Source organism: Chenopodium quinoa, unplaced genomic scaffold (assembly GCF_001683475.1).
Source record: "Chenopodium quinoa cultivar QQ74 unplaced genomic scaffold, ASM168347v1, whole genome shotgun sequence".
Classification (NCBI taxonomy): Eukaryota; Viridiplantae; Streptophyta; class Magnoliopsida; order Caryophyllales; family Amaranthaceae; genus Chenopodium; species Chenopodium quinoa.
Window position 1 is genome coordinate 1 of NW_018744859.1, and position 26,512 is coordinate 26,512.

Below are 26,512 nucleotides of genomic sequence, written 5' to 3' on the forward strand. Positions count from 1 at the left end.
TTGAACATTTTGGATTTAAATTCCCACATGGGCCATGCATCATATGACGAAGCACAATCTTTCACAGAGCAACAGATGAAAGAGAGGTATCTATGAAGATACAAACTTGTCATAGTCTTCAATACATTTCATCTTGAATTCTGGCTTTAAAATTACCAGAAAATGAGCATGTGGGAGACCACACTTTTGGAATTCAACTACATAAATCATAGCTGCAACTTCTCCAAAGCACTTATTCTCCATGATTTATTTTTTCAAGGCTATCAACTTAGCACGAAAGATGCGGGCTACTAAATCAGGATGATCCTGTGCCTGCTCCCGACCACTTAAGGCAACTTTAATTTCTGGCCAATTACTATTACATGTCATGGTCACAAAGAGATCAGGCTTCCCATATTTCTGCACCAAAGCCATTGCATTATAATAGCGACGTTTCATATCTCGTGGCCCACCAATATATGTAGGAGGTAAAATAACTCTTCGACCAACATTTGCTGCTAACGTCTCACCAAATATAGAGAATCCAGTACACCTTGATATAGATCAGCTCTGATAGTATCCTGATGATTCCGAAAATAATCAAGCCGCGAGTTCTCTATTTTCACATACATGTCAACAATGTACTGTTGAAAGCATCTACCAGCCCGAAGAAGCAAATTATTTGGCCTAATTTGCAATTTATAAGCATAATACTCTCTTGCAGACACATATTTATCTGCCTTTGTGTTTTTCCTTTCAGAACCTATCAATACATAAATGATTTAGATATATCACAAAAGATTGCTTCTGTAAAATTAAATACATACATTTTAAAATACATAGCATTCAGAGAAACTTACGAGTTCCTTCTTCACCAAGGAGTTCATCAGCAGTATGAACAGCACAAGACATCACTGGGTCTACTTGTGTGGCTGCTTGATGACGACCACCCCATGTTTTTTTCTTAAGCCCTTGTGTCCATCCACATTCACCTTTTGGAAATAGAAGTGGGTACTGTAATGGATCATAGCAGCCATAATAGTGCTGAATTCGGTATGACTTTGTAAGCTTCCCTTGAACTATAACATGAGGACTACAATTTTCACTGGAAATAGAACTTTCTGGCAATATTCCAGCAACTTCATCAACAGAGGGAGCGTTATAAATTCTCTGATCAAGTACCGTGTTCTTGTTCAGAGCAATCGTAGTTGTTTCATCTATAGGAATCTCTCGTAGAGATCTGAAAAACCTAGCATATGGATTATCCTTGCTAACTGCCATTAGGATAGATATCAAATCATCCCTTATCTCTGGAAAACTTTGTGCGGTTATTAGCTTCATGCATTCCATCATAAAAGTACAGCTGCAGGTATTTTGGTTTTCCATCAGCAGGAATTAAATCTGGCAAAGAATGATACATCTGACCGTGTGCCTTAAATACATAGATTCCTTTATAAGACACAACATATGTTTTTCCTCCCAGTGAAATAAAAGCAAAGAGATTGTTGTATAGGCGAGCATACTTCTTAATATGTATAGCATCTTCATCATCACTCATAAAAAGTCTTCGTAACTCAGTAGGATATTCATTTGTAGCTACCTCAATTTCACCATCGCCACAACAAAAATGTAAGCTCTCATATGCAAACTTTTTCGCATAGCATTTGTGACAATAATGCGGAGCAGGAAGCTGAATAGAGCACGCAAGCAGTTCCAAGCCAATAGTTGCTGCTGGTACAACTACATTAACTATTATTTCTTAGGTAGTATATAGGCAGAAATTGTGCATTATTATAAATTCTATCCATGTAAATCACTTCAATTAAACTAAAGTTTACCAGTGTTCTTTTTACAGTTTTGCCTATGTGATTGCTCGGGCATTCTGATGATGATTTATCAACATATATATAGCATACACATGTAAACAACAGCATAACTATGAGTAATGCAATCAACAAAAATGCATAAGTACAATATTAATTAAGAAAATGTTTCATTATGGACTAACCTCAAAACATGTGATTGTGACATGGCCTCAGTAGTCCTCATTCTTTTACTTCTGCGTTGACCACTCCGTGGCATAATAGATGCATCACATATGAAGTTACATCCAGTAGACACTGGTGACTAACCTGTAACAGATGACCAACATTATGTGAAACGTACTATGATTCGATAATCACTACAAAAATACTAAACTACATAATTCAAAATACAAAATACAGTAAACCACGTCTACAAATAATGGCTACATAAATTAATTTTCACAGTGACTTTATGTTCTCATCCTCATTTTACAACACACATGACACAACAATTTAACTATCAAAAGTCAAAAGACTTTTCATTAAGGAACATTGAGCATAGTCCTCCTTGTGTGTAGCAATTCTAAACCTAAATTTATGATCATACGACATTGATATCTTTAGCATACATAATCTACATTTACACTTATTATCAATAACACAAAAGGAAAAATATACCACTGTCATTATTATCAACCAGGTGTCCAGCACCCAACTGTCGAGGCACTCTAGCAGGCGTACGTCCTCTTCCCCTGTCACCATACAAATACACAAAATTGTCAATACACCCAGCTGCTTACTGAATAAACAACTTAAACCACAACGAACTGCACTTGCACAAAGTACAGATTATAGTTACCTCAGAAGTGCAGTTTGAGGCATAGCCTGTATTCCACGCCTTCGCCTAATTATATTAGGTGGAGCTTGTGGGAGCATTTTCAAATGAATCTATTGACCATATACTATCAGTTACAACAATATAATATAATAATAATTGAAGTATAAGAACACTGGAATATATATATCGACCACATTGTAAAAAAAACAAGACATGAATCAAAAGGGCAGTAAAGCATAACAAATAATACCATTTTCATAGTACTATGAAATTTGAATAAGTAAAATTACAAAACTGAATTCCATAACATAATTTTAAAATACTAACATTCTGAATGCTGTCTTACATCAGCTTGCATCTATATCTTACATGAAATTTTAATAAGCTTACAAAATAAATGGGCATAGTAATAATAACAAGCACCCATAGACAGATACAATTAACTGAACCTAACACGTTTTGCAGATGGATTCTTTCCTACAAATTCTAGAGTACATGGTGTTCCCACCGGGCGCTTAGGCACTAATTTAGCAGGGGTACTCGGAGCAGCAACAATGATCACATCTTCTGAACTCTCGCTAGATGGACTTACATTAACTTCTTCAACTAAGAAAGGCATAAGCCTCGCAGTATCCTTTTGTCCTTTCTTCCGTTCTTCAAGAGATAAGCAACTCTCCCTCTCTAAAGCACAAAATACACCTTTCAAATTTGCACCTCCATAATTTGCATCCACGATGTCCAAATTATACTGATGCATAATATAATATATTGCTTTTTTCGCAGCCATCTGTTAGGCCTTAGTACTATCACCACACAGTTCACTAAAAAAACACTCCATACCAGTCTTACTATGTAGACATGTGACTGTAAGCCAAGACATATACCCCTGATCAGCATAATACGCTGTTTCTATACTTGTAATCTGAACTCCTGTCTTTTTAATAACTCTAGGCATAAATCCCACATAATCAAGTGAAACATGTACAACTCCACCATACACCTTACTACCACACAACTTTGATCTATCACCAGATTCCATGGAAATCCGCTTCAATCTATATAGCTTCTCACAGAATTCATAAATACGAATCCTATCCATAGTGAAATCACCAACACAAACACTATATTTCCTAATTAAGAAATTTATTGCTCTTTGAGCTGCAAATTCTTTAGACTCATCAGCACTTAGTGCCTCTTCACCATTAAACCAAAAGATGCCACGTTCACCCTCGGTCCTTATATATACAGTTGACCTAAACTTGCCAGCAACATTAGTCACAGAATATGTAGGCTTAGGAAAATCAAGACAGTCAGTGATCTGAATCAATAATGGGCAGAAAAGGATACAAATCTTTTCACCAGAAGACGAAGCCATAACCTAAAACGATGACATTTCTAACGTTCAACAGATCTTACAAGGCAACACAAGTGATTACCATACATGTGTACCAATAAATGTAGGCTACAATAACTCAAATTCCATAATAAGAGACTAAAAAGAAGCTTATAATAACAAGGTTTACTTAACTCCTATGTATAATTGATTAATTGATTACCATTAACATACATACTTAATTAATGAATGTTATTATACTATATACTATAGCCTATAATTATATCAATAGCAAATCAACAACAACAAAGACGAACCAATTTCACATATTATATCATATATCATATACTATAGACCAGAAACCAATAAGTACACCTATTCTAAGCAAATACATTCCACACATATATATATCATACATACTATACCACCAAGACCAATAAGTAAAATTACTCTAGCAAATAAATCCTATACATTAACATAACCAGTAATACCAGTACACAAAAAAATACATGCAAAACTCTGTAATATATAACTTGCAGAGCTCTTGAACTCACCAAATTGTAAAACCTCAAACAGAAGCAGCACCTTGAAAAGAATTCAACCAACACCCCTATATCCAGAGGACAATAAACCTGCAACCCACTGTGAACAATTAGTGTTCAAGGGATAATATGCAGGGGAACAATTACTGTAATGAATTGGGTGTAATTTATTTTACTGTAATCCACAAGTAAATCAAAGAACAGAGAAAGAGTGTAATATACTAACCAAAAACCACTGACCTTTGGAGACAGAAAAGTAAACCTAACCAGATGCAAAACTAATGTACTCAATCGCTATATATATATATATGTTAAAAGTCAGCCCATTGATTAGTTTTTTTCAAAAATATTTACTCTACTACTCTGAAGTACAAAAACAATATAATATATTGATTTGATAGTACAGGAATAAGGACAGAAAATCAATTTTAGATTACAAACCTTACACTCCAAGCAATCACAAGTACAAAACACCAGAAACCCCCATGATAAAAGTGAAACTTTAGTCAACCCATAAACAGTAAAATAAATTACTCCCCAATTCATTACAGCTGTAAATTTTACCCAGAAATAACTATCCACATGTATATATATATACATATTCCACAGCTAAAATTACAATTTATCAATAAATATCTCTATAATACGAACATTTGCCAGAAAGTAGATATTCATTAACTAATGTAACAAAACCAGTTTAAATTACAATTTTCGGAATGTTTTTAAAAACACTCTAATAGCCAATTTATACAATTAATTTAAACAGTATGAAAAATACCGATCTAAGCGCCATAATGCATGTATGACAAAATACTTAATTGAACCGCCACAATGAGGTCGCACACCTAAATTAGAAACGAACTCCATTAATATATAATATATATGTATTAAGCAATAATTAATAGAGGGATTTTATTTATATGAAAAAAAACAAGCGATATTAATAGAGGGATTATTTATATTTTTTTAAAAAAAAACAAACGAAGCATTTATATAATATATAGCATTTGATTTTAAAATTAAAAGGGTTTTAGATAAATCAATATTAGTTTTTAATAAAAAAAAATGAAGCATTTATACAATATATAGCATTTGATTTTAAAATTAAAAGAGTTTTAGATAAATCAATATTAGTTTTTAATAATAATTGGAACAAAAAAACCGATGCTCACCTCATTGCTTCTTGATCCTTGACTTGATTAACAGACACCATCTTCAAGACAATCGTAAATAAATAACTTATTGATCTCAAAAAACCCAAAGAGGAGGTGAAATAGAACCCATCAACAAAACAGCCCATCAAAAATAAAAAGGCCACAATAACAGCCCAACAGAGCCCAAAGCTGAACATAAATCCAATGGCAAAAGAGGAAGGGCACTATTCATTAGCAGACACTGTTCATAAGAAACAGTAGCAGAAGTTCGCATGTTTATTAAAAGGGTTTTAGATTTTCAACTATGTATTATTAAAAAATAATAAGAATATGAATATTTTGAAACTACACAATAAGACAAATCTTTCAAAACACAATATATATAATTTATCAAAAAATGTTTTTTCTTGGTATGTTTATCAAAAAATGTTCGTAAATTTATGTTTCACTCACTTCAAATTGAAGATTCCAAGTAGCATACCAAAACTAAAAGGAGAGACAAAGTACAAAACAAATTCTATATTAATTAACAACTTGGTATCATTTTTTTTTACACAAAAGATTCTTTAAGCAGTTTGGTAATTTCGCGCAACATTGATATACAAATTACAAAAATCATAAACAATCATCAATCGTGGATTCGTGGCCATTTAATTTAGCCTAGAGTGTAACACCTATATATATTGAAAAAATTTCTTATGCTTTTGTCATTTTCTGTTTTCACTTAGCATAATAGAACACTTATTTAAGTGACTAAGGGCATGTTCTGATTTACAGAATTAAATTGAACTGAATTGAATTATTTACGAGAGAAGGAAATTAGGAATTGAACTGAACTGAATTGAAATTAAACCGAAGAGAACTAGTCCTAACACTGCATTCACGACATTAGTTGCATATACTTCTCTTCGTTGTCTTCGTGCTCATGTAGAACAAGGATGGCTAAAACGATAATCTATTTAATTCTCAAGGATGGCTAAAACGATGATCTATTTAATTCTCTAGGAGAATTTCATTTTTATTGTAAGTTTCTCTTTTACTTATCTAGTTATCTACAAAACATTATGAAACTCCATATTCTTTTGCTTATCTATAAATCTCTCTTTTTAATTTGCATGTCTATCTTGGGATCTATTTAATTCTCCGGTAGAATTTTATTACAATTTGCAGTCACTCATATACATATTTGATCATACATATAGAATATAGCCAATGTAATGAAAATACACATATAGAAGAGCGCAACTATATCAAGGAGTACTAATTCACCCTTTCTTGATATAGTTGCGTTCCACTTTGTTTTACCTTGACTTGTACTCTTGTAAATTTTTTTATTTACAGAAATTAACAAAAATGACAGAAATTAAATATAATAAATTGACAGAAATTAAATATAATAAATTATATCGCTTTGACTAGTTTAGTTACTCCACACACTTTCTCTACAATATGATTGAAATGATGACCAACTACATATATTTTACAATTGTATACTTCAATTCGTATGAAACATAGACACGTAGCATCTCATACAACATCGTATCTCAGTTCACCAATTAAATGTCATTATTTTTTCAAACCCAAAAATTAAATATTAAACAAAGAAACTAAACAAAAGACGTGCACCACATCATACTACGTAGTACATAATTTCATTTTTAATTAATGGTACGTACTACGTAGCATATTTTTGTAACCATTAAAAAACTTGAATATATAATTATGATTAAATTCAAGCATAAACTTGAGGGTTGGCAATGAGATGGTCTTCAATAGCCTTAAACATCATTTGAATCCCTTGTTTGGCACTTTCAATTTCTTCATCATCCATAACATTGTCTCCCTTCATATGGTAGTGTGCTACCATCTTGTAGTGTGTTCCGGTGCTCGAAGCGTCGTATTTGTTCTCATACACGGCACATTCTAATGTATCGGGAAATATATCTCCTTCAATGCTTGTATACTTTAGGTAGAAGTTAGTACAATCGATTTCGTCTACTCTAGTTTTCACATATCTGTATGGAGCCTCTGCATATATAATTGATCATCATAAATTTTGTCAACATGGTTATAATTATAATCTCATGATCCTTTAATTTAACATATATACTATTTTAATTATCCATTTCACAATGACCCTTATTTATATGGTTATTTTAATAGACATTATCGCGTAAGGCAGGGGCGGATCTATTAAGGTGCACAGTGAGTCACGTGACTCACCAGCACAAAAAAAAAAAAAAAAAAAAAAACTAAGAGACCGCCTAATACAGATAGGAGGTCTCTTTGTTGCTTCTATTTGAGACTAGCCCACTGTCAGTTTTTTAAATATAAAAGAAACTACCTATTAAAATATCAGATAGGTGGTCTCTTTGTTGCTGCTATCGCCACCACGTCATTAGAGACCTGTTACCTAGATGACAGGTCTATTTTTGTCAGCCATTGAATTAGAATAATTTTGTGCGCTTCTTTCATATTTCATTAAAGAGACCTGTTATAATTAATAACAGGTCTCTTAAGTTATCTATCTTTTTTTGTAATAATTATTATTTTAAGTAAAAAAATCATAAAGTTCGTTTAATGTAATAGTTTTATAGTATGTATTTTTATATCCTATTTTTGGATTGAAATCATTTTAGTGAAATATAATTTTTTTTATATAATTTTTGGATTGAAACAAGTTATCAATTATTGATGGTGACTCATAAGTTCGAAAATTCTGGATCCGCCACTGGCGTAAGGAGCAACTAAGATGATCATTATGAAGTACAATTTTGTGTTATTTGAAACGATAATTATCTAAAATTTATAAATTAGAATAAAGTTTTAATAAGAAATTCAAATTATTGGTTGGGAAAATAATTATATACAAAATACCATACAATCTAAGCTAGGTGATGAAGTTGTGAAGACCTAAAGCATATGTTTGCCGTTTTGCCTCATAAAAGTATGTTTTTTTATTTTTTATTTTTATTTTTTTTTATTTTTTTTTGAAGGAAGCCTCATAAAAGTATGTTACTCCTTCCGTCCCTAAATTACATTTCTCTTTCTCACATTATATGAGAAAGAGGAATGTAATTTAGGGACGGAAGGAGTAATTATATTTAGTTTTTTTTAAAAAAAATAAAATAAAACTACAATATATTAAGTTTTAATTTGGTTGAGTTGAATTTTTAAAAGAGAATTAATTATGGGACTAAACGCATTGTATTTGACTAAGTGAGACAGAGATCAAGTAAATAGTAAATTCTTATGAACATTTATGACATGACGAACTCAAAATGGACACAACTTAACAAGAAAAATGGAGCAAATAAAAAAGGACGGTAATAAGCTAAGATAAACTAACCATCAGGGAAGTTGATATTTTTGACGCAACCAACAGTAGTAGAGTCGCCCTTCAACAAACTCGACAGATTTAACAAAGTGAGGCACAACCTTTGGCAAGAAGTTGTGGCTGTCAATGGACATAGCTTGGAACAACCGGTTCGGGGCGACAACGCTATCAAATTCAGCTAACGTGCATGTTATGACACCCATGATTATCGTTTACGTTTTTGTAAGAAAACAAACAAAACTATACAAGCTAGTGAAGAACAGATGATATGATGAGAGAAAAATGGATAATGCAAAATAATGAGAATTTGTGTTGGTATTTATAATGGTTGAGAGAGACTAAGGAAAATAGAATTTGGTAAGAAATCAAAGAAGTTGCCTATTTATTTCCTTAGTTTTTTCAAAGTCTTTATTATTAGTCTTAGTTTGTTAGAGCAGCCCTTTGTAGAATACATGATGATGGAATTCTATAAGAAGCAAAGATTAGGCAAGTTAATTTAGAAGAGTTGGTGAAGAGTACAAGTGTGTATGTGTTATAAGAATTCCACAAAAAGATTGATATATGGTTGACTGTGTATTATTTTGGAAAATTTGCCATTATATGACTAAATGATGCACGTTTTTAATTTTAACTAATTTATTCCAAACAATTGTGGCTCGTTTTCTTTGTAAAAAGTACAGGATATACATTTTTTTTTATGGAGTGAGAAAATAAAGCTAAGTTAGCCCATTTGATTGGGGATACCTAAAACATCCTTTTGGATGATAAGGGAGAGGGAAGGCGCAAAATTATTAAAGGACCAAATTAAATTTTCATGGTGGTGCCCCTTCTTTGTCATGTAGTCTGCCGCCATATTCCTCTTTTGCAACAATGATGAATGGAGAGAGAATAAAGTGAGTTCAAAGCTACCTGGCCTCCGTGTCACATATGATATTGTAAATCTCCCATGGAATTTTTCATGTCCTCTTGATGACGTTTATGACTACCAGATTATCGACTTCTATAATCAGATTACGAATGTCTAGGAATTTAGCTCCCTCTAAGCCTTCTCTTAGGCCCATTGCTTCCACGCGCTTGGAAAATTGAAGTGTCGGGGCGAAGAGCCTTTGCCCCTGCAAGAATAAGATTTTCATTACTCCCTCCGTGTGTTTTTAAGTGTTACACTTTGACCGGCATATAGTTTTAGGAAATTTAATTGACTTAAATAAAATAAGAGGTAAGTGGGGTAGTTCGAGTATAAAAAATTGAAAAAGAAAGATAGTGGGGTTAATAGTTTATTGAAATGTAATGAATGTGAAAGGAGATATATAATAAAAAAGTAATAGTACGTGGGTTTAAGTGGGGATCACGAGAGGAGAGAGATATAATATTTTAATGTAGCTTTTTGCATAAAAGAAAGTGTAATACTTATTAAAATACGGCCGAATTTGGTAAATGTAACACTTAAAAAAAACACAAAGGGAGTATGATTTCTAATTACAAAGCCAAAAGTAGAGCTATTTTCGCCTATTTTTGAGCCATCAAAATTTAACCTGTGGAAATTTCTTGGAGGGGGAAACCAAGCTCTTTGAGTTGTATTTTGGCAATTTTTATTTGCCCGGGACTTAGAAGATCTATGGGGTTGTCTTCATGGCATATTTCAATATTTTGATAGTTGAACCAATCATTAGTGAAGTTCTTGATTAGAATGCAGCTTTGTACAACATTGAAAGATTCATTTCTAAAAATTACTGAATTTCTAATGTACCAAATAAACCACCATGCTATAAAAATATTTTGTGTCATCTCTAATGGGTTTTCTGCTCTAATATTTGAATAGAATTGATAAATGATGTCCCATATATTTAAACGGGTTAGTCCATTTGCCTATCTTGGTAAGGTAGCTGAAGAATGAAGATGTCTTCTAAAAACGCACATTTAAATAAAAGATGGTCTACATTTTCTGTGTGATGATTACAGAATTGACAATGAAGAGGAACGGTGACATTGCTTCTAAATAATCTCTCTTGTAGGAACTCCATCATTGTAAATTTTCCAAATAAAGTTTTTTTTTTAATATTTGGAGGGAGATTAGTTTTCCATATCCATTCGTATGAAACTTTTGCATTTAATGATGGGTCATAATTAAGAACTATCAACTAGAAGTGTATCCCCATAATACTTTATCTTCTTGATTGTTAAAAGGGATATAAATGTTGTTGCAAATGCGTTTGTGTAGACACCCATTTGTGTCTCCCCAAAACCAAACCCAGTGATGAGTACCTTTCACGTCGAATCATAATCGAATAAAGCGAAAGTGTGGAAAGTCTAGTGTTGCGAAAAGTTTTTAATTTCTTTTCTCTTCTCTCTGTTTTTGAAAACTTATTTTAAGAAAACAGACAATCCAGTTTGGTTGGTCCATGATATGGGTCCAATAATAATGTAGTTGGATGGAGTTTGAAAAGACCTTTCCAACGATATATTATAAGCCCAATTCCGATGAATATCGAGGAAGTTATGGCCAAAATACTAAACTGGACCCGATTTGGTTTTTATATGCGGCCCAATGATCTAGAGGAGAGTCTATTATTAATTATCATTCCTAAAGCTATTAGGATTGATTATAGTCTTTTAGAATACTCTAGAAGGTTCTTTTAAATCCTAATGGAGTTAGGATTAATAATTATGTTTTAAAGAGTTTGAAATTGAATAAAACTACTCCTTTTAAGAATCCTTGTTTTGTACGAAGTGGAATATATTCAGATTTTATTTTCGTGCCTCATAATATTTATCCAAATTTTATATGGTTGGATAGATCTTGAAATTATCTTTCCAATGATATATTATAATATTAAATCCGAGTTATAACGAAAAAGATATGAATGAGACATGAAACTTTATCCAAAACTGACACCCTTCCACTATTTTGGCCATATCTTTTTATCTACAAAATTTTTTAACCTGATTCTAATTGGGTTGGAAAGTAGACTTTAAGAGCTTTCCAACGACATATTATATGTCTTATTTGGACTTCCGGATCAAAAGATATGATGAAAAACAAAAACGCGTGAATTTCTGAAATCAGTGCCTAGCGCCTGGTGCTAGCCATTGGCGTCTGCCGCCAATAAGCTGGTGCTGGTGCCAGCTCTGTTTTAGGTGCGCCAATCTCGTTTTATGTGCGCCAAGTGCTCTGTTTTGATATTTTATCTTTTGGATGATTTTCTCTATAAATAACGTATTAAAAACTCCGTTTTCATTCACCTACAATCAGTTTTCATTCGCAATCATTAATTCTCTAATTCTCTCTTAATCATTCACCAACTCTCATCAAGATTTTCTTAGATTATTCTTTATCTCTCTCTCTCTTTTTCCAAACTAGCCTTTTCTCAAATACAAAATTCCGCATTCGCAAGACTTAGAAACACCTAACCATATTCGAAGTTGCCTTCGCCCTAGACGTGAAAGGTTTAATTTCTGAGGGTTTGGTCCCAACCCAAATCTCTATTTCAATTATTTAATTTAATTGTTTTGATTATTATTTTCCTTGAAGTTAATAACGTGTGTATTTTGTAATTAGAAAGAGATACGAGGCATCAAAGTAAGTGCTTTAAAGGTTTTAATTGATATTATGATGTAGAAATCATGTTTACGTTGTTATTATGATATTCCTAGTATCATGTCTAGGGTAATTTTAATATTAAATATGATTCCTACGAGGCTTTCTATATTCTTCCTAATATTTATGATTGTTAGTATCATGTTAAGGTTAAAGATTTGATTTTTATTGCTTAGTGACATGCTAGGGTTTGTTATTAATCTTGTTATTTTTATTATGCTTTAATATTAACATGAACATGATTATGATTATAATTGTTATGATGATTATGAATATTATTATTATTTTGATGATGATTATTTTATTTATGATTATTATTGTTATGATTATAATTTTATTATTCATGATATTGATTATAATTATGTTGCTTGATATTTATTTTTATTGCTTGATCACACCTTCTATGCATGTTAAAGGGAATTAGTACTTGTAATTACGCTTAATAAGATAATAAATAATCTTGTTAGGGTTAATGTGATTATATTTCAAGTGATCGCCAATAATAGATTTATTTGTGCATTTAATATTCAACCAACATAGATTAAACAGATTTAGGGTTAATCCTAATGATTGCATGTTAATTAAAAAGCGCACATGAATATGATCAGAATAAAGTAGAGGCCTATTATTAGGGCAGGTTCAATCTCTTTTAGGTTGGATTTGTACCTTCATCCCCGAACCCTTATTTGGTTCTAGACCTTATGGAGTTGACGATCTCTTGGATCGTTAAGGGGTGTAACTTTCATCCTATGAACGGTTTACAAGTTCCTAAAACTTGTTGGCGACTCTTTTGCTCTATCTTCTTCCCTTTTGGACGCCACCGTACTTTAGTGTATGATCACAGTGGGGTTCAAGCTAGTGGGATTTTAAAAGGCTTGAGATTATTCCCTACAGTTTGACTATATTTTGGGGGAGGATTTGGTTTAATGTAGTAGTATTCCATTGCTTGTGTTCAGTGAAATAGGCACACACTTTCTCTATCAAAAGACTATGTGGAACATTATGAGTAATTTGTATCAATGGTTTCTTAGGAATCCAGGTGTCTGTTCAAAAGTAAATTTTATTATCATTTGTACAGGATACACATTATATTTCTAAATTGCAAAAAAATGAGTTATTTTTGTACATAAACTCTTTTTGGTAAATATTATAGTTCGTATGTACAAATTAGCTTGTAGCTAGTTGTAGTAATTGAATTAATAACCAGGCCTGACCCTTAACATGTGCAGCTTGAGCTTCTGCACAGGGCCTATTTGCCATTGGGGCATCAAAACAGTCAGACTATATAAAAAATAGTTACATGTGTTTTAATAATATTGGAGTATAATTCAATGGTGAAATACTTTAGCATGTTATAAGCATCCTGAGTTTGAGGATTGTCTCTAAAATTAAATAAATTTGAAGAGAAAAAAAATCTCAAAGAAAATTAGGTTTGAACAACAAAAATATCATAGATATGAAAATATATGAAATGTCCATCGAAACATTAAATAGTCTTCTCTCCCGACCTTTGTTAAATGAATGTAATAATATGAAAATTACTTATGTATTTATTTACAAATTATGTAAAATTAATTATAAATTAAAAAATTAAGTCAAAGTAAATATATTATTATATTTCACATAATTAATGTATATAATTTGTTACTTGGTAGAAATGGTGAAAAGTCTATTACTCCCCCTGTCCTTTTATTACATGCCTATTTCTCATTTTGTACGGGAATTAAAGAAAGTTAAAGATTCCTTCAAACTAATAGTTGAATTGGTTGGATTAGAGTGATTACAAAATCAATTACAAAAGTTGTTAAGCTATTGTATTTATACATATACAAGTTTTTATTATATAGACCATAGACCATCACCTCTCCTACCCCAGTACAAGACAGCAGTATAAAGCTTTCAAATTTATGCCTATGTAATCCATCACACTCCTTGTCACAAGACTGCAACCTGTTGAAAGAAAGCTCAGGTGGCCTCTGAATATCACTAGTCGACACAGCAGATAGCTGTAAACTCTGACTGTTATTGCAATGTACTTCTAATGATTACCATCTTGAACATGAATTAGGAAAGTTTTCTATGACAGGAAATTGATGACATTCACATCAGATATACAATCTTCAATAACACTTGTAGAAAGACCAATTAAAAGCCTAAGAGAAAAAGTCAGCATTCTATTTTCATAGTTTTCCAGGATCAGAGAAATAGGGAAACTATCGAATCCCTTTACAAAAAGGTTAGGAAGGGAATGAAATCCTTGATGATCAAATACTTACTATCCGCATTGTGATCATAATCTTCAAAAACCACATTACAATGAACACTCTTAGAGTTTGGACTACCAAGGCATCTAAATCCTAATGAATTGGAGCTTGGACAGTAGGCAACTAATGAGCTAAAATACGGAACATCTTCTAATAGATTATCTTTAATCACTTGCTTTATTTGTCTACCGATATTATTAAATTCTTCGAGTTTTATGCAATTTCTTTCTCATTGCAATTTGCAATATGACAAGTCTCAATTCCAAAGCTCTACCACAAGTATAATTAGGCTTGGGGGTTATCAGCATAAAATTTAAATTACATCAAGGATCAAACTAAACAGGCAGCACTTCATCGAAATCGACAAACTAGGACACAGAGGTATAAATTTCATCCCTACTAAGCTAATTACTTCACTCTAAATAAATGATATTCACTAATCAGCAACTAATCAATAGCAAAATAATGGCATAATTATCACAAAAATGACATTCAACCTTCTTAGCAATCATAACATCAAATTAAAATTTTACCAAATTTCAATTAGGATATACAATTCCGAATTCTGAAGCAACATCACCTCTCCTACCCCAGTACAAGACAGCAGTAGATCATCACCTAATTATATAGACTTGTAAAACAACACATTGTATCCCACGCACTCAAAAACATAGGTAAGATGAATTTAGCTAAAATTATTTTTATTACTATTGAAATTAATATAAATTCGACAAAATTAAGGGTAATTTGATTGAACTTACTGTAATTCAACTGAAATATTTATTTGCATACAAACAGTCGATTGAATTTAACCCTAAAACTATAAAATAGATGAAAACTATGAATTTAATTATGTTCCCTTCACATTTTGAATGATTCATGCATGCAGTTCAATTGACAAATAATCAAAATTCAATTACTCTATAACAAGAAGAATCGAACCTACCTCAGCGGAGTGGTGCAGTGCTCAGAAGTTGTGCGGCGATCGGTGGTGCGGCGGTGGAGCGGTGAGTCAGCGGCTGAAGGTTAATTATTACAGCGGTGGAGGTTTCACGAATTGAAGCAATAAACAAGCAGTACTTTGATTTTTTTTTTTAAGGTTTAGTAAAGTGAAAGTGACAAAAGAACGTGAAAGTGATATTAAGGAGTGCGCTTTCAATTCCTTTAAGCCGCCTTTAATTAATTAATTTGGGCAAATTATTGGGATTAAAAGTGGCGGACGGAGCAAAGTTGGGATTAATAGTGACATTTTTTTTTTAAAGCTAGATTGGAGACTGCACAGAGTTTTAATGGGGTAAATTAGGTAATAAAAATTTATAAGAAAAAATAATAAAACTATTATTATTTTATTGAAAAGTAGAGTGGTAAGTGAGGGAGTAAGGACCATTGAAGGAGTGAGAAATGGTAAAGTAAGAGAGAGTGAGGACCATTAGCAGATAAAAAAAATATTATTAAACTAAAAGAGTTTCCAAAAGAGAAAGCATAGCTTTTTAAAAAATCGATCGGACAAAATTAACAAGTGTAACTTAAAAAATGGAGGGGGTAATATCTTTAATAATTAGGAAAAATTGTCAAAAATAATACAAACTCTGAGCGATCCGTTAAAATCAAGTCAAACTTTTAATTATTTCTAAATAATACAAACTTTAAGGAATATCTTCTTTAAACAAGTTAATTTACCTACATCTTAGAGCTTGTTTGACATCAGTTTTGGTTTTCAGTTTCCTGTTTTTTTGAAAACCAAAAACCAAAAACAGGAAACAAGAAAAAGGTGTTTTCACTTTTCTGTTGTCAGTTTTCAAAATTATCATAATTTTAATAAGTTTATATAATTTTTTATTCATTATGGAACACATATCATATACTTTTATAAAACAAAAAACCAAAAAATAAAAAGCCACAGCAATGCCAAATGAACCTTTATTTAACCGTTTTTTTTATATATTTTTTTTATTTTTTATTTATCTTATAAAGTTGTTTAATATTTTTAAAAATAATAATACAATGTCACGTGTTCCATATAACTTATTCATGAACTAATCAGTTTCAACTTGTTTAAAGCGGATAACCCTTAAAGTTTGGCCATGTTTGATAAATGGCTTTTTGGTTAGCTTTTGGCTTTTGGCTTTTTTATGAGGTCAAACAGCCAAAAAATGTGTTTGGTAATTGGCTTTTTAGCCAGTGAAAAAGCTGGCTTTTAAGCCAAAATGAAAAAGCTGCTTTGAGTAGCTTTTTTGTTGGCTTTTGGCTTGTTGGCCCACAAATTATCTAATAAACAGCCAACTACCAACAATTAATTTACCAAACACTTTTATAAGCAGCCAGCTTTAACCGCCAATTTCAAAAGCCATTATAAACAGCCAAACATACCAGCTGGTCAAACAAGCCAAGTGAACCAGCCAACAGCCAACCGCCAACAACCACTTGCCAAACAAGGCCTTTGTATTATTCAAAAATAATTGGAAGTTTGATTTGTTTTTGGCAGATTGCTCAAAGTTTGTATTATTTTTGACAATTTTTCCTAATAATTATACACAACTAAAGATTATTTAAAATTCATCGATATTTAGTTTATAGATGTAGAGACGAGTCACAAAACTCCATTTGACTTAGTTTTTCATAAGTTAATAAATCACACAGTAAAATTAAAGAGGTTTATATGAACAGTAGCAAAAGTCAAAACATGATGACCACCAAAATGACCATAAAATGTAGTAAAGTATAAACCCATAAAAAATTCAAAATGCTCTAAAAAGGTTTATATACTCAATTGACAGTTACAACATCGCCTAATAAATTCATATCTCACCCAACACTTTCTCAAATCAAACCTTATTATTTTTTCTCAAATTATCAACGAAAAAGCAAAGGACATCATCACACACACTACATAATCTCATTATAAATGACATTATTTTTCTTCACAATATAAAACGACCTAATTGAAAACATAAATTAGTAAAGATTCATCACTAATTAGAATTGGATTATGGTGAAGTTCAAGCATAAACTTGAGGATTGGCAACAAGATGCTCTTCAACAGCCTTAAATATCTTTTGAATTCCTTCTTTGGCCTTCTCAACATCCTCATCCTTCATCACATTCTCTCCCTTCATGTGGTAGTGTGCCACCATCTTGCACCGGGTTCCGGCTTCGGATACCTCGTACTTGTCTTCATACACAGCGTACTCCACTGTATCAGGGAACACATCTCCTTCAATGCAAGTGTACTTGAGGTAGAAGTTACCGGAATCAATCTCGTCCACTCTATTCTTCACATATTTAAATGGAGCCTCTGCAAAAATAATACGTACAAAGTTATGCTAGAAACCTAAGAGCAAGTTTAGCTCCAAGTCTGACTTGGGGTGACATCATCATTTTGAGTCTTAAGATTTATGCTTAAGACTTTTCCCATTTTTCTTCAAAAATCTCAAGCAAGTCTCAAGTTTGGTCTTGAAATTCCAAGACCCAACTTAAGACTTGAGATTGGGACCCACTTCACCCACCTCACTTTTACTTTATTATCCCTCTTTTTTTTTACACATATAATATGTTAAATATTTAAGTCTTAAGGCTAAAGTGATAAATTTGTGTAAGTCTTAGTGATTCTTAACAAGAATTTGATGACATCATTTTCAATGGGGACCACAAAAAATGATGTCACATCCAATGGCTAAACTTGCTCTAAATAAAAGTCAAAAAAGTCAAATTGTGTAAAATGAAAAAAAAAACCAAAAAAAAACATTATTTGAAAATATATATAGTAAGGTTTTTTTTTTAATTAAAAAACAGTTAATTAAAAAAAGTCATATGACATCTACAAATTAAATGAAATCTTAATTAATAAATACATAAAATTAATGTTAATTTAGATTTCATTTGTAAACGTTGTATGACTTTTTTAGTTGATGATACAAACGCAAAAAAAATTGCATGATATTTAGTCGTTAAAAAACTAACCATCAGGGAAATTGATCTTTTTGATGCATCCAACAGTGGTGGAGTCACCTTCAACAAACTCGACAGATTTAGCAAACTGAGGGAAGGTTTTAGGAATGAAGTTGTGGTTGTCAATGGCAAGAGCTTGGAACAATCGGGACGCGGCGACTGGGCTGGTGATGTCGGCCAATGTGCATGTGATAACACCCATGATTATTGTGTTGTTTTCCTAATAAAAAAAATGGAGAGGATATTATAAGTGAAGAGGCTAATATTGAAGAATTAAGATTACTAGTAAGAGTAGCTAGTGAAGAATGTGATGATGAGAGAATTGGATGTGCAAATAACGAGTAAATGTATTGGTATTTATAATGTTAGAGGGACTATAAAAGTAACAACTTGGCAATGAGCCAAGGACAATGAAGCCGCCGGCCTCTTTCCATGCTTTTTTTTTATTAGTGTTTGGTGAATTTGCTTTTATTCTATGGGAGTATGTATAATGATAACTACACTGTATATACTTGCACCAAAAAAAAAATAAAAATTACACTGTATATACAATCCTCAAATAAGTAATTATAGAAAAAATATATTATTAAATGGTATTAATTTAAAAATTAAATGTATGACAAAATCACACGTCAATAGTTACTTATAATTAGATCTATATATATCATTAGTGTTTGTTCTAAATATATATATATATATATATATATATATATATATATATATATATATATATATGGGATCATGTGAGAACCCATGGCTTAGGTGAGAACCAATATAAAATGAGAACCAATCTAAGACCATTCATTTTTATTAGATGAATGGTTCAGATTTATTAGTAACTATAGTGGGAATTCACGTGGGCCAGCTTGAAAAGGTAATGATTGTTTGTAATTTTTTTTTTTTGTGCATTGGAAGACGTTGTATTCCATTGGAATACATTATGGGTCAGTCATTGGAAGACGTTATCTCAGCCATTGGAATAGATTCAGCCATTGGAATACATTATCAAAGGTTAGAGCTCAATTTTTTTTTTTTTTTTCTGTAGTTATATTAAGCATGGATTTGTCTGTTGAATTTGGTACGTCTAATGTTCTTCATGCTTTTACCCCCGGTGGAACGAAGATATGGATTCCATGTTGTGATAGTGAAATTAGACCAACTATAGGTATGAAATTTTCAAAACTTGATGAAGGTTTGCGTTTTTATGAGTCCTACGCAGCTGTTGTAGGATTTATTACTAGAAAGTCGACGGTCAAAAAAAGAAAAAATGGTATTATTTCTTTTCAAATTATTGTATGTAATAAAGCTGGGTTTAAAGAAAAACGAAATAATGTGGTGACAGAGAAAGTTGATAGTATCGGGGAAGAAGATGATAATTTTGTAGATGATATGAATGTTGAAGAAGTGGTTGTTGGTCAAGATAAAGAAGACTATGATTGTCAAGAAGCGAATACTCTTATGGTTAAAAGAAGATTGTCTACTCGAGTTGGTTGTAAGGCAAATATGATTTTAAAGTATTGCGAAGATGGAGGTTACATTGTTTCTAATTTTGAAGAAGGGCATACTCATCATATGTATTCATCCGAGAACTCTCATTTTCAGAAGTCCAAAAGAAAGCTGACAATGTTTCATAAGAAAATGATAATTGATAATTCAAAGGTATTTGAATATGGTTTTGTTTAAAATGATTAAATTTTAAATGTGAAGTAACAATTGTGTACATATATGAAACATTGTTACTGTAATATGAAATATATATTGTTTTGGATGGAACAATCGTATTTGAATATGGTTTTGTTTAAAATGATTAAATTTTAAATGTGAAGTAACAATTGTGTACATATATGAAACATTAGTACTGTAATATGAAATATATATTGTTTTTGATGGAACAATTGTTTGTAATGTATATACTCAAGTAGGTGTAAGTACAACTGTATGGAACAATGGTTTTAATAAATGAAACAATATTACGTATAATTAAAACATAGTTGGAGCGATTGGTTGTAAAGGTTTAAAATTATTTCGTTATTATAACAAATGTAACAATAGGGTAATGCGTAGGAACAGTAGGTCAGATATATGGAACAATAAAGTGCATTTTTGGAACAGGTGGTCAGATATATGGAACAATAAAGTGCATTTTTGTTTCATATAATATGTCATCATCGAATTTCGCACTATCCATCAAGAATAACGTGTACCGTTATTTGTTATTAAATGTGTGCCTTTTTGTTTTTTGTTCACATCTATATTTAGAATCTTTGAAATCTTTTTTGCCTTTTTTTTCATATAAATATGCACTGTTAAATCTGTTTCCATATATATCATGGTCCTCAAACAGTCTAGTCTTTTTACATTCTGTCTCCACAGGTGAATATTGGTCCTGTCAAGACATACAGAATGGTGAAGGAATATGTTGGTGGGTATGAGAATATAGGCGCTAGTAGGAATGACTTCAAAAATTTTCATAGAGATTTGAAGGCGTATATTGAAGGATCGGACGCCCAGAAGTTTGTTGATAATTTTAAGAGGAAAAAGTTGATGTGGTCGGCTTATTTTTTTTATTACGAAATGGATGAAGACGACTGTCTATGTAGAGCTTTATGGGCAGATCCTATTTGCCGGAGAAATTATGTCGTATTTGGTGATATCTCTCGTTTGATACAACCTACCAAAGCAATAGGTATCATAGTGTTATTTTTAAAGTTTTTGGAATTTTTTTTTTTGGGTTTTACAATTTGATGTAACATTTGTTTTAATTTTCGTAACATTGGAATAATATTACGAAACTGTAGACATAAATATGGAATCGTAATTTCAGCGTATGTTTCATGTTTTCCAGATATAATATGGTATTTGGTCCATTCACGGGAGTCGATCACCACAAGAAATGTGTCACTTTTGCTGCTGGTTTTATTGCAAAGGAAGATGTTGCTTCATTCGAATGGCTATTTAGAACATTTGTTAAGGCAATGGGTGGTAAGGAGCCCAATTGTTTAATTACGGATCAAGATCCAGCTATGAAAATTGCTGTAAATTCTGTTTTCCAACAATGTGAGCACAGGTATTTATTTTATTGTACTGCAACTAGAATGATTCATTTGTGAATACTATTGTTTCAAAATATGTGTCTGATGTTTCATATTAGTTTATTCATGTTTCCAGCTGTTGTTATGATGTTAAATATTATTGTTTCAAATTTATTGGTTCAGATTAGTATTTATTTTATTGCACTACAACTAGAATGATTCATTTGTGAATACTATTGTTTCATATTATTGTTTCAAATTAATGATGTTAAATATTATTGTTAAAAAAAAAAAATTCTTGTTCCTAAATAGTGTTTTATTGTTTCAAATTTATGTTCTCATGTTCCATTAGGTTAATCAATTGTTACGAGAATTTGCCTAATTACTCCAATTATTTTTTTTATTATTTCAAATCTTCAAGATAATGTTCCGGAATTTTACTACAATGTTACAGTATTAAAAGCTAATGTTCCTAAATAGTGGTCTAATGTCCCATAATTAATGTCATTGATTCATTTGTGAATACTATTGTTTCAAAATACGTGTCTGATGTTTCATATTAGTTGATTGATGTTTCCAGCTGTTGTGATGATGTTAAATATTATTATTCTGAATTTTTTTTTAAAAAAAAAAACATTGTTCCTATATAGTGTTTTATTGTTTCAAATTTATGTTCTGACGTTCCATTAGGTTAATCATTTGTTACGAGAATTCGCCTAGTTATTCCAATTATTTATTTTATTATTTCAAATCTTCAAGATGATGTTCCGGAATTTTACTATAATGTTACAGTTTTAAAAGATAATGTTTCAAAATAGTGGTCTAATGTCCCATAATTAATGTCCTTCAGATTTTGTATGTGGCACATAATGAAAAAGCTGCCTGATAAAGTTGGAAGGAATATCATTCAGGATACTGAATTTTTGAAGGAACTCAGTAAGTGTGTTTGGAATTTAGAAATTGAGGCACCTGAATTTGAAGAGAAGTGGAACAATGTTCTTGTTGAGTTTAAATTACAAGATCATGATTGGTTGAATTTGATGTTTGAGATGAGAGCTATGTGGATTCCAGCGTATTTTAGAGATGTCTTTATGGGTGGTATTATGAGAACTACCTCAAGGTCAGAGAGTGAGAATAATTTTTTTACATCCGTTGTAAATCCTCACGTGTCTCTTGTGGAGTTTTTCATGAGGTATGAAACTGCGTTGGATGCACAGAGACATTGTTAGGCAGAGAATGACAATGAATCACAGGAGAAATTCCCTCAATGTAAGACAGAATTGTTGATTGAGAGGCATGGTTCTGAGGTGTACACCGTTTCTGTATTTTATGAATTTCAAGATGAAGTTCATAGTGCTTTTTATTGTTGTGGTGTAGATGAATTGAGGAAGGAAGATGGTATTGATGTAGCAATTGTTACTGAGGCAAATAGGAGAAGGAAATTTAAAGTTTTGTTTGAGTGCTTTAGTCATGACACTACCTGCTCTTGTAAGAAGTTTTATAGGATAAGAACCCCATGCAGACATATGATATGGATGTGGAAGGCAAAGAATTTAAAAAGCATTCCAAAGCAATATATCTTAGATCGTTGGACAATAAATGCTACTCAGAAACCAGTGTTAGATATAAGTTGTTTAGACACCGAAGATGATAGGCGGGTGGTTATAAATGAAATGTGGTCGGAGATATTTTCTTATGTGAGTTGGGTTAAAGGTCATGAGGAGGACTTTATTAAGAATATTCGAGAGTTCAAGAATAAAATTGAAGCGACAAAAAATGTTACTTTGGAAGATACTCAGAATGTAAGATCTAGTGAACATGATATTGAGATGTTAATAGGATGTAGCATCCTGATGAAATACTTGTTCAGCCTCCTAAAGTGTCGAAGAATAAAGGTACAGGTGTTCACGATGGCTCTGGAACTAGTGGGTCTAAAAGATTAAAGGGTGCCAAAGAAATAGCGGTTGAACAATCTAAAAAGAAAACGAAGAGGAAATGCAGTGGCTGTGGCGAGCTAGCATATCATGATATTCGGAATTGTCCTCACAAAGCATGATGATTTGTGCAGCTGTTGTTCCTTCTTATGGGAATGTTTTACTCATTTTTATGTTTGTTGTAATGGAACAATTAGTTACATTTGAGAAACATAAGTTTTAATATATGTTACATCAGTTTTGAGAAGCATCAGTTTTAAGAAACACTAGTTCTAATATATGTAACAATTGGTTCATTTATGGGAACAGTAAGAACATTCCCTTAAACATTAAGATTCGTTTTAACATGTTTTGTAAGCATGTTTTATATAAAAAAGTTACGGAGTATATAATATTTTTCACAAAGTGTGCAAATTGATTTTATGTGGCAGCGTGTATTGATTTAACTAGTCGTGGCAGCGTGTATTGACTAGTCACCTTACACTTGTCAGTTTCATGTGGAAACGTGTTCAGTTGTGACAGTGCATGGTTTAAATTTATTTCTTACCGTTGACAATGCATGTTGTTTCATATTGTTTCATATTACGTTACCGTTGTTTCATTTTATCTATTTATAGTTTCATTTAATAATTCTAATTATGGAAAAATAATCCAGAACATGTTTAGCTAAACCTATAATCACATTGTTTCATATTACCTAGCTGTTGTTTCATTTTATATATTTAAAGTTTCATTTAATACTTCTAATGTGTCATATTAATAGTTCACAATTGAAAATAATATACGCACATCTTTACATACGAAATATAAAAAGATGTTTAGCTAAATTATCCAGGACATGCATAAAAAATTATGTATCTTACAACTAATGTGGAAACATTATAAACATTGTTTACTGATTAACATGACGAAGCTGCTCTAATGCCCAGGTCTTTGATTTGGCTATAACTTCATCTTGTAGTACGTTTGTAGGGCCTGTCAATATTTTCCCACAATACTCAATCCTCAACTTCTTCATTATATCAGGCTGAAATATATTAACAATTCAAAATAAATACCGGAACAATGAACCATAAATTATGTATAAATTAATATAAGAATTACACAAAAACTCACATCTTTTTGGGTCGAATCCAATATCCCAACATTCATCTAGCTGCCCCATGTAAGTTTCCATGTGTTTGAGAGCGTATACACCGCAGTCATTATAATTCTCATTATTCTTCCATCTCATTTCCTTCATAGTGGTATTGAATCTAGACACTCCCCGTCCATTCCCAACTTTCTTTTCATTTAGAAATTTAGCAAATGCCTTGATCTGTGTAATATGAAACAATTAGATGTACCAAGGAACAATGGCACAACAAATATATACAATGAAACAATTGATATATAATATGAAAACACGTAAATGAAAAATGAAACATCAGATGTATGAATATGAAATCACATATTATATGTACAATGAAACCTATTTAATTTAATATGAATCAGCAGTAATGAAAAAATGGAACATCAAATGTATTATTTGAAACCATATATGTATATTGAAACAAATTCTATATAATCAGAAACACCAGAAATCAACAATGAAAACACCAGATATACTAATTGAAACATCAAAAAAATAAAAAATGGAATACCAGTGATGTTTAGTGAAACAGTGTCATATTTTTACCATGGTAGTTGGGAAATTGTCGTACTTTGCATCCATTTCAACACCTTCTTCTAGAAATCTGTTGTCTATAATTTGCAGTTGCTTGCGTGAAAAATTGAAACAGAACAGATAATAGTGGTCAAATGCTGGGACGAGAAAGAAAAACCTATAATGAAACAATAAGTAAGTTATATGTAACATTAAGTAAGTCTTTTTAAGCAAATATATATGCTAAGAATCAGTACTAGTTTAGTATCTAACCAAATCTACTTTCTCAAAAGAATTTATTTTAGAATGATTTCATCTCGTCCACCATCCTGCTCTTGAAAGCGTTGTATCTCTCTGCAAACTTGGTATTTGGCGTAAAGTACTTGTTACCGCACAAACATATTCTGTTTTTTCCCGGTAATTAATCAATTGTTGTAGTTGTTAGTGTATCAGGAATATATAAATGTATCAATACTATAAAACTGAAGTAATTTTATACGGAGCATAATATATTAAAAAATGTAACATTGGCACTATATAGTGGAACACTGGCACTATATAGTGAAACATTGGCACTATACAAAGAAACAATTGATATATAATATGAAACAACATAAATGAAAAATGAAACATCAAATGTATGAAACATTGGCACTATATAGTCAAACATTGGCACTATGAAATGAAACAGCGTAAATGAAAAATGAAACATCAGATGTATGAACATTGGCACTATGTAGTGAAACATTGGCAATGTATACAATGAAACATATTGTATGTACAATGAAATATATTTAATTTAATATGAAACAAAAGTAATGAAAAATGGAACAATATGTTAATGAAACAAATTATATGATAAATGAAACATTAGAACTTAAAATGAAACTGTAAAATAATTTTAGACATAATTACCCAACATTCAGAGGAGTAGAAAAAACGGTTGATAGCGCCTGGTTGCCTTCTTTTGTTTGCCATGTTAAGGATGTGGCCCAGGAGTCTATTATATTGTTGACCACATGGTTGTCACCTGTAGTCCTAAAATGTCTTCCTACTGATGAAGTTAAGCCCGTCATTTACAGCTGCTCACTGAAATTGATGGGACA

The 26,512-nt window shown here is 31.6% G+C and overlaps 2 protein-coding genes, 1 long non-coding RNA gene and 1 pseudogene across 3 annotated transcripts; 1 reads left to right on the forward strand and 3 right to left on the reverse strand.

Moving 5' to 3' along the window:
- Window positions 1-7,271: 7,271 nt before the first annotated feature.
- LOC110704836 lies at window positions 7,272-9,296 on the reverse strand (annotated as a pseudogene).
- A 5,027-nt stretch (window positions 9,297-14,323) lies between these two features.
- Window positions 14,324-16,296, reverse strand: LOC110704839. The gene is made up of 2 exons (XR_002508016.1): window positions 15,794-16,296; window positions 14,324-14,660 (listed from the first exon to the last, which is right to left on the reverse strand). It is a non-coding gene; the product is annotated as an uncharacterized LOC110704839 (long non-coding RNA).
- A 1,356-nt stretch (window positions 16,297-17,652) lies between these two features.
- On the reverse strand, window positions 17,653-19,135 carry LOC110704840 (pathogenesis-related protein STH-21-like). Its single transcript, XM_021882655.1, has 2 exons — window positions 18,808-19,135; window positions 17,653-18,142 (listed from the first exon to the last, which is right to left on the reverse strand). Exons 1-2 carry the CDS (start codon window positions 18,995-18,997, stop codon window positions 17,847-17,849), a joined length of 486 nt encoding a protein of 161 aa, XP_021738347.1. The 5' UTR covers window positions 18,998-19,135; the 3' UTR covers window positions 17,653-17,846.
- Window positions 19,136-19,851: 716 nt separating this feature from the next.
- Window positions 19,852-23,883, forward strand: LOC110704837 (protein FAR1-RELATED SEQUENCE 5-like). The gene is made up of 7 exons (XM_021882654.1): window positions 19,852-19,987; window positions 20,102-20,454; window positions 21,169-21,308; window positions 21,641-21,862; window positions 22,678-22,955; window positions 23,061-23,629; window positions 23,674-23,883. The coding sequence occupies exons 1-7, from the start codon at window positions 19,852-19,854 to the stop codon at window positions 23,881-23,883; spliced, it is 1,908 nt and encodes a 635-aa protein (XP_021738346.1).
- Window positions 23,884-26,512: the final 2,629 nt, after the last annotated feature.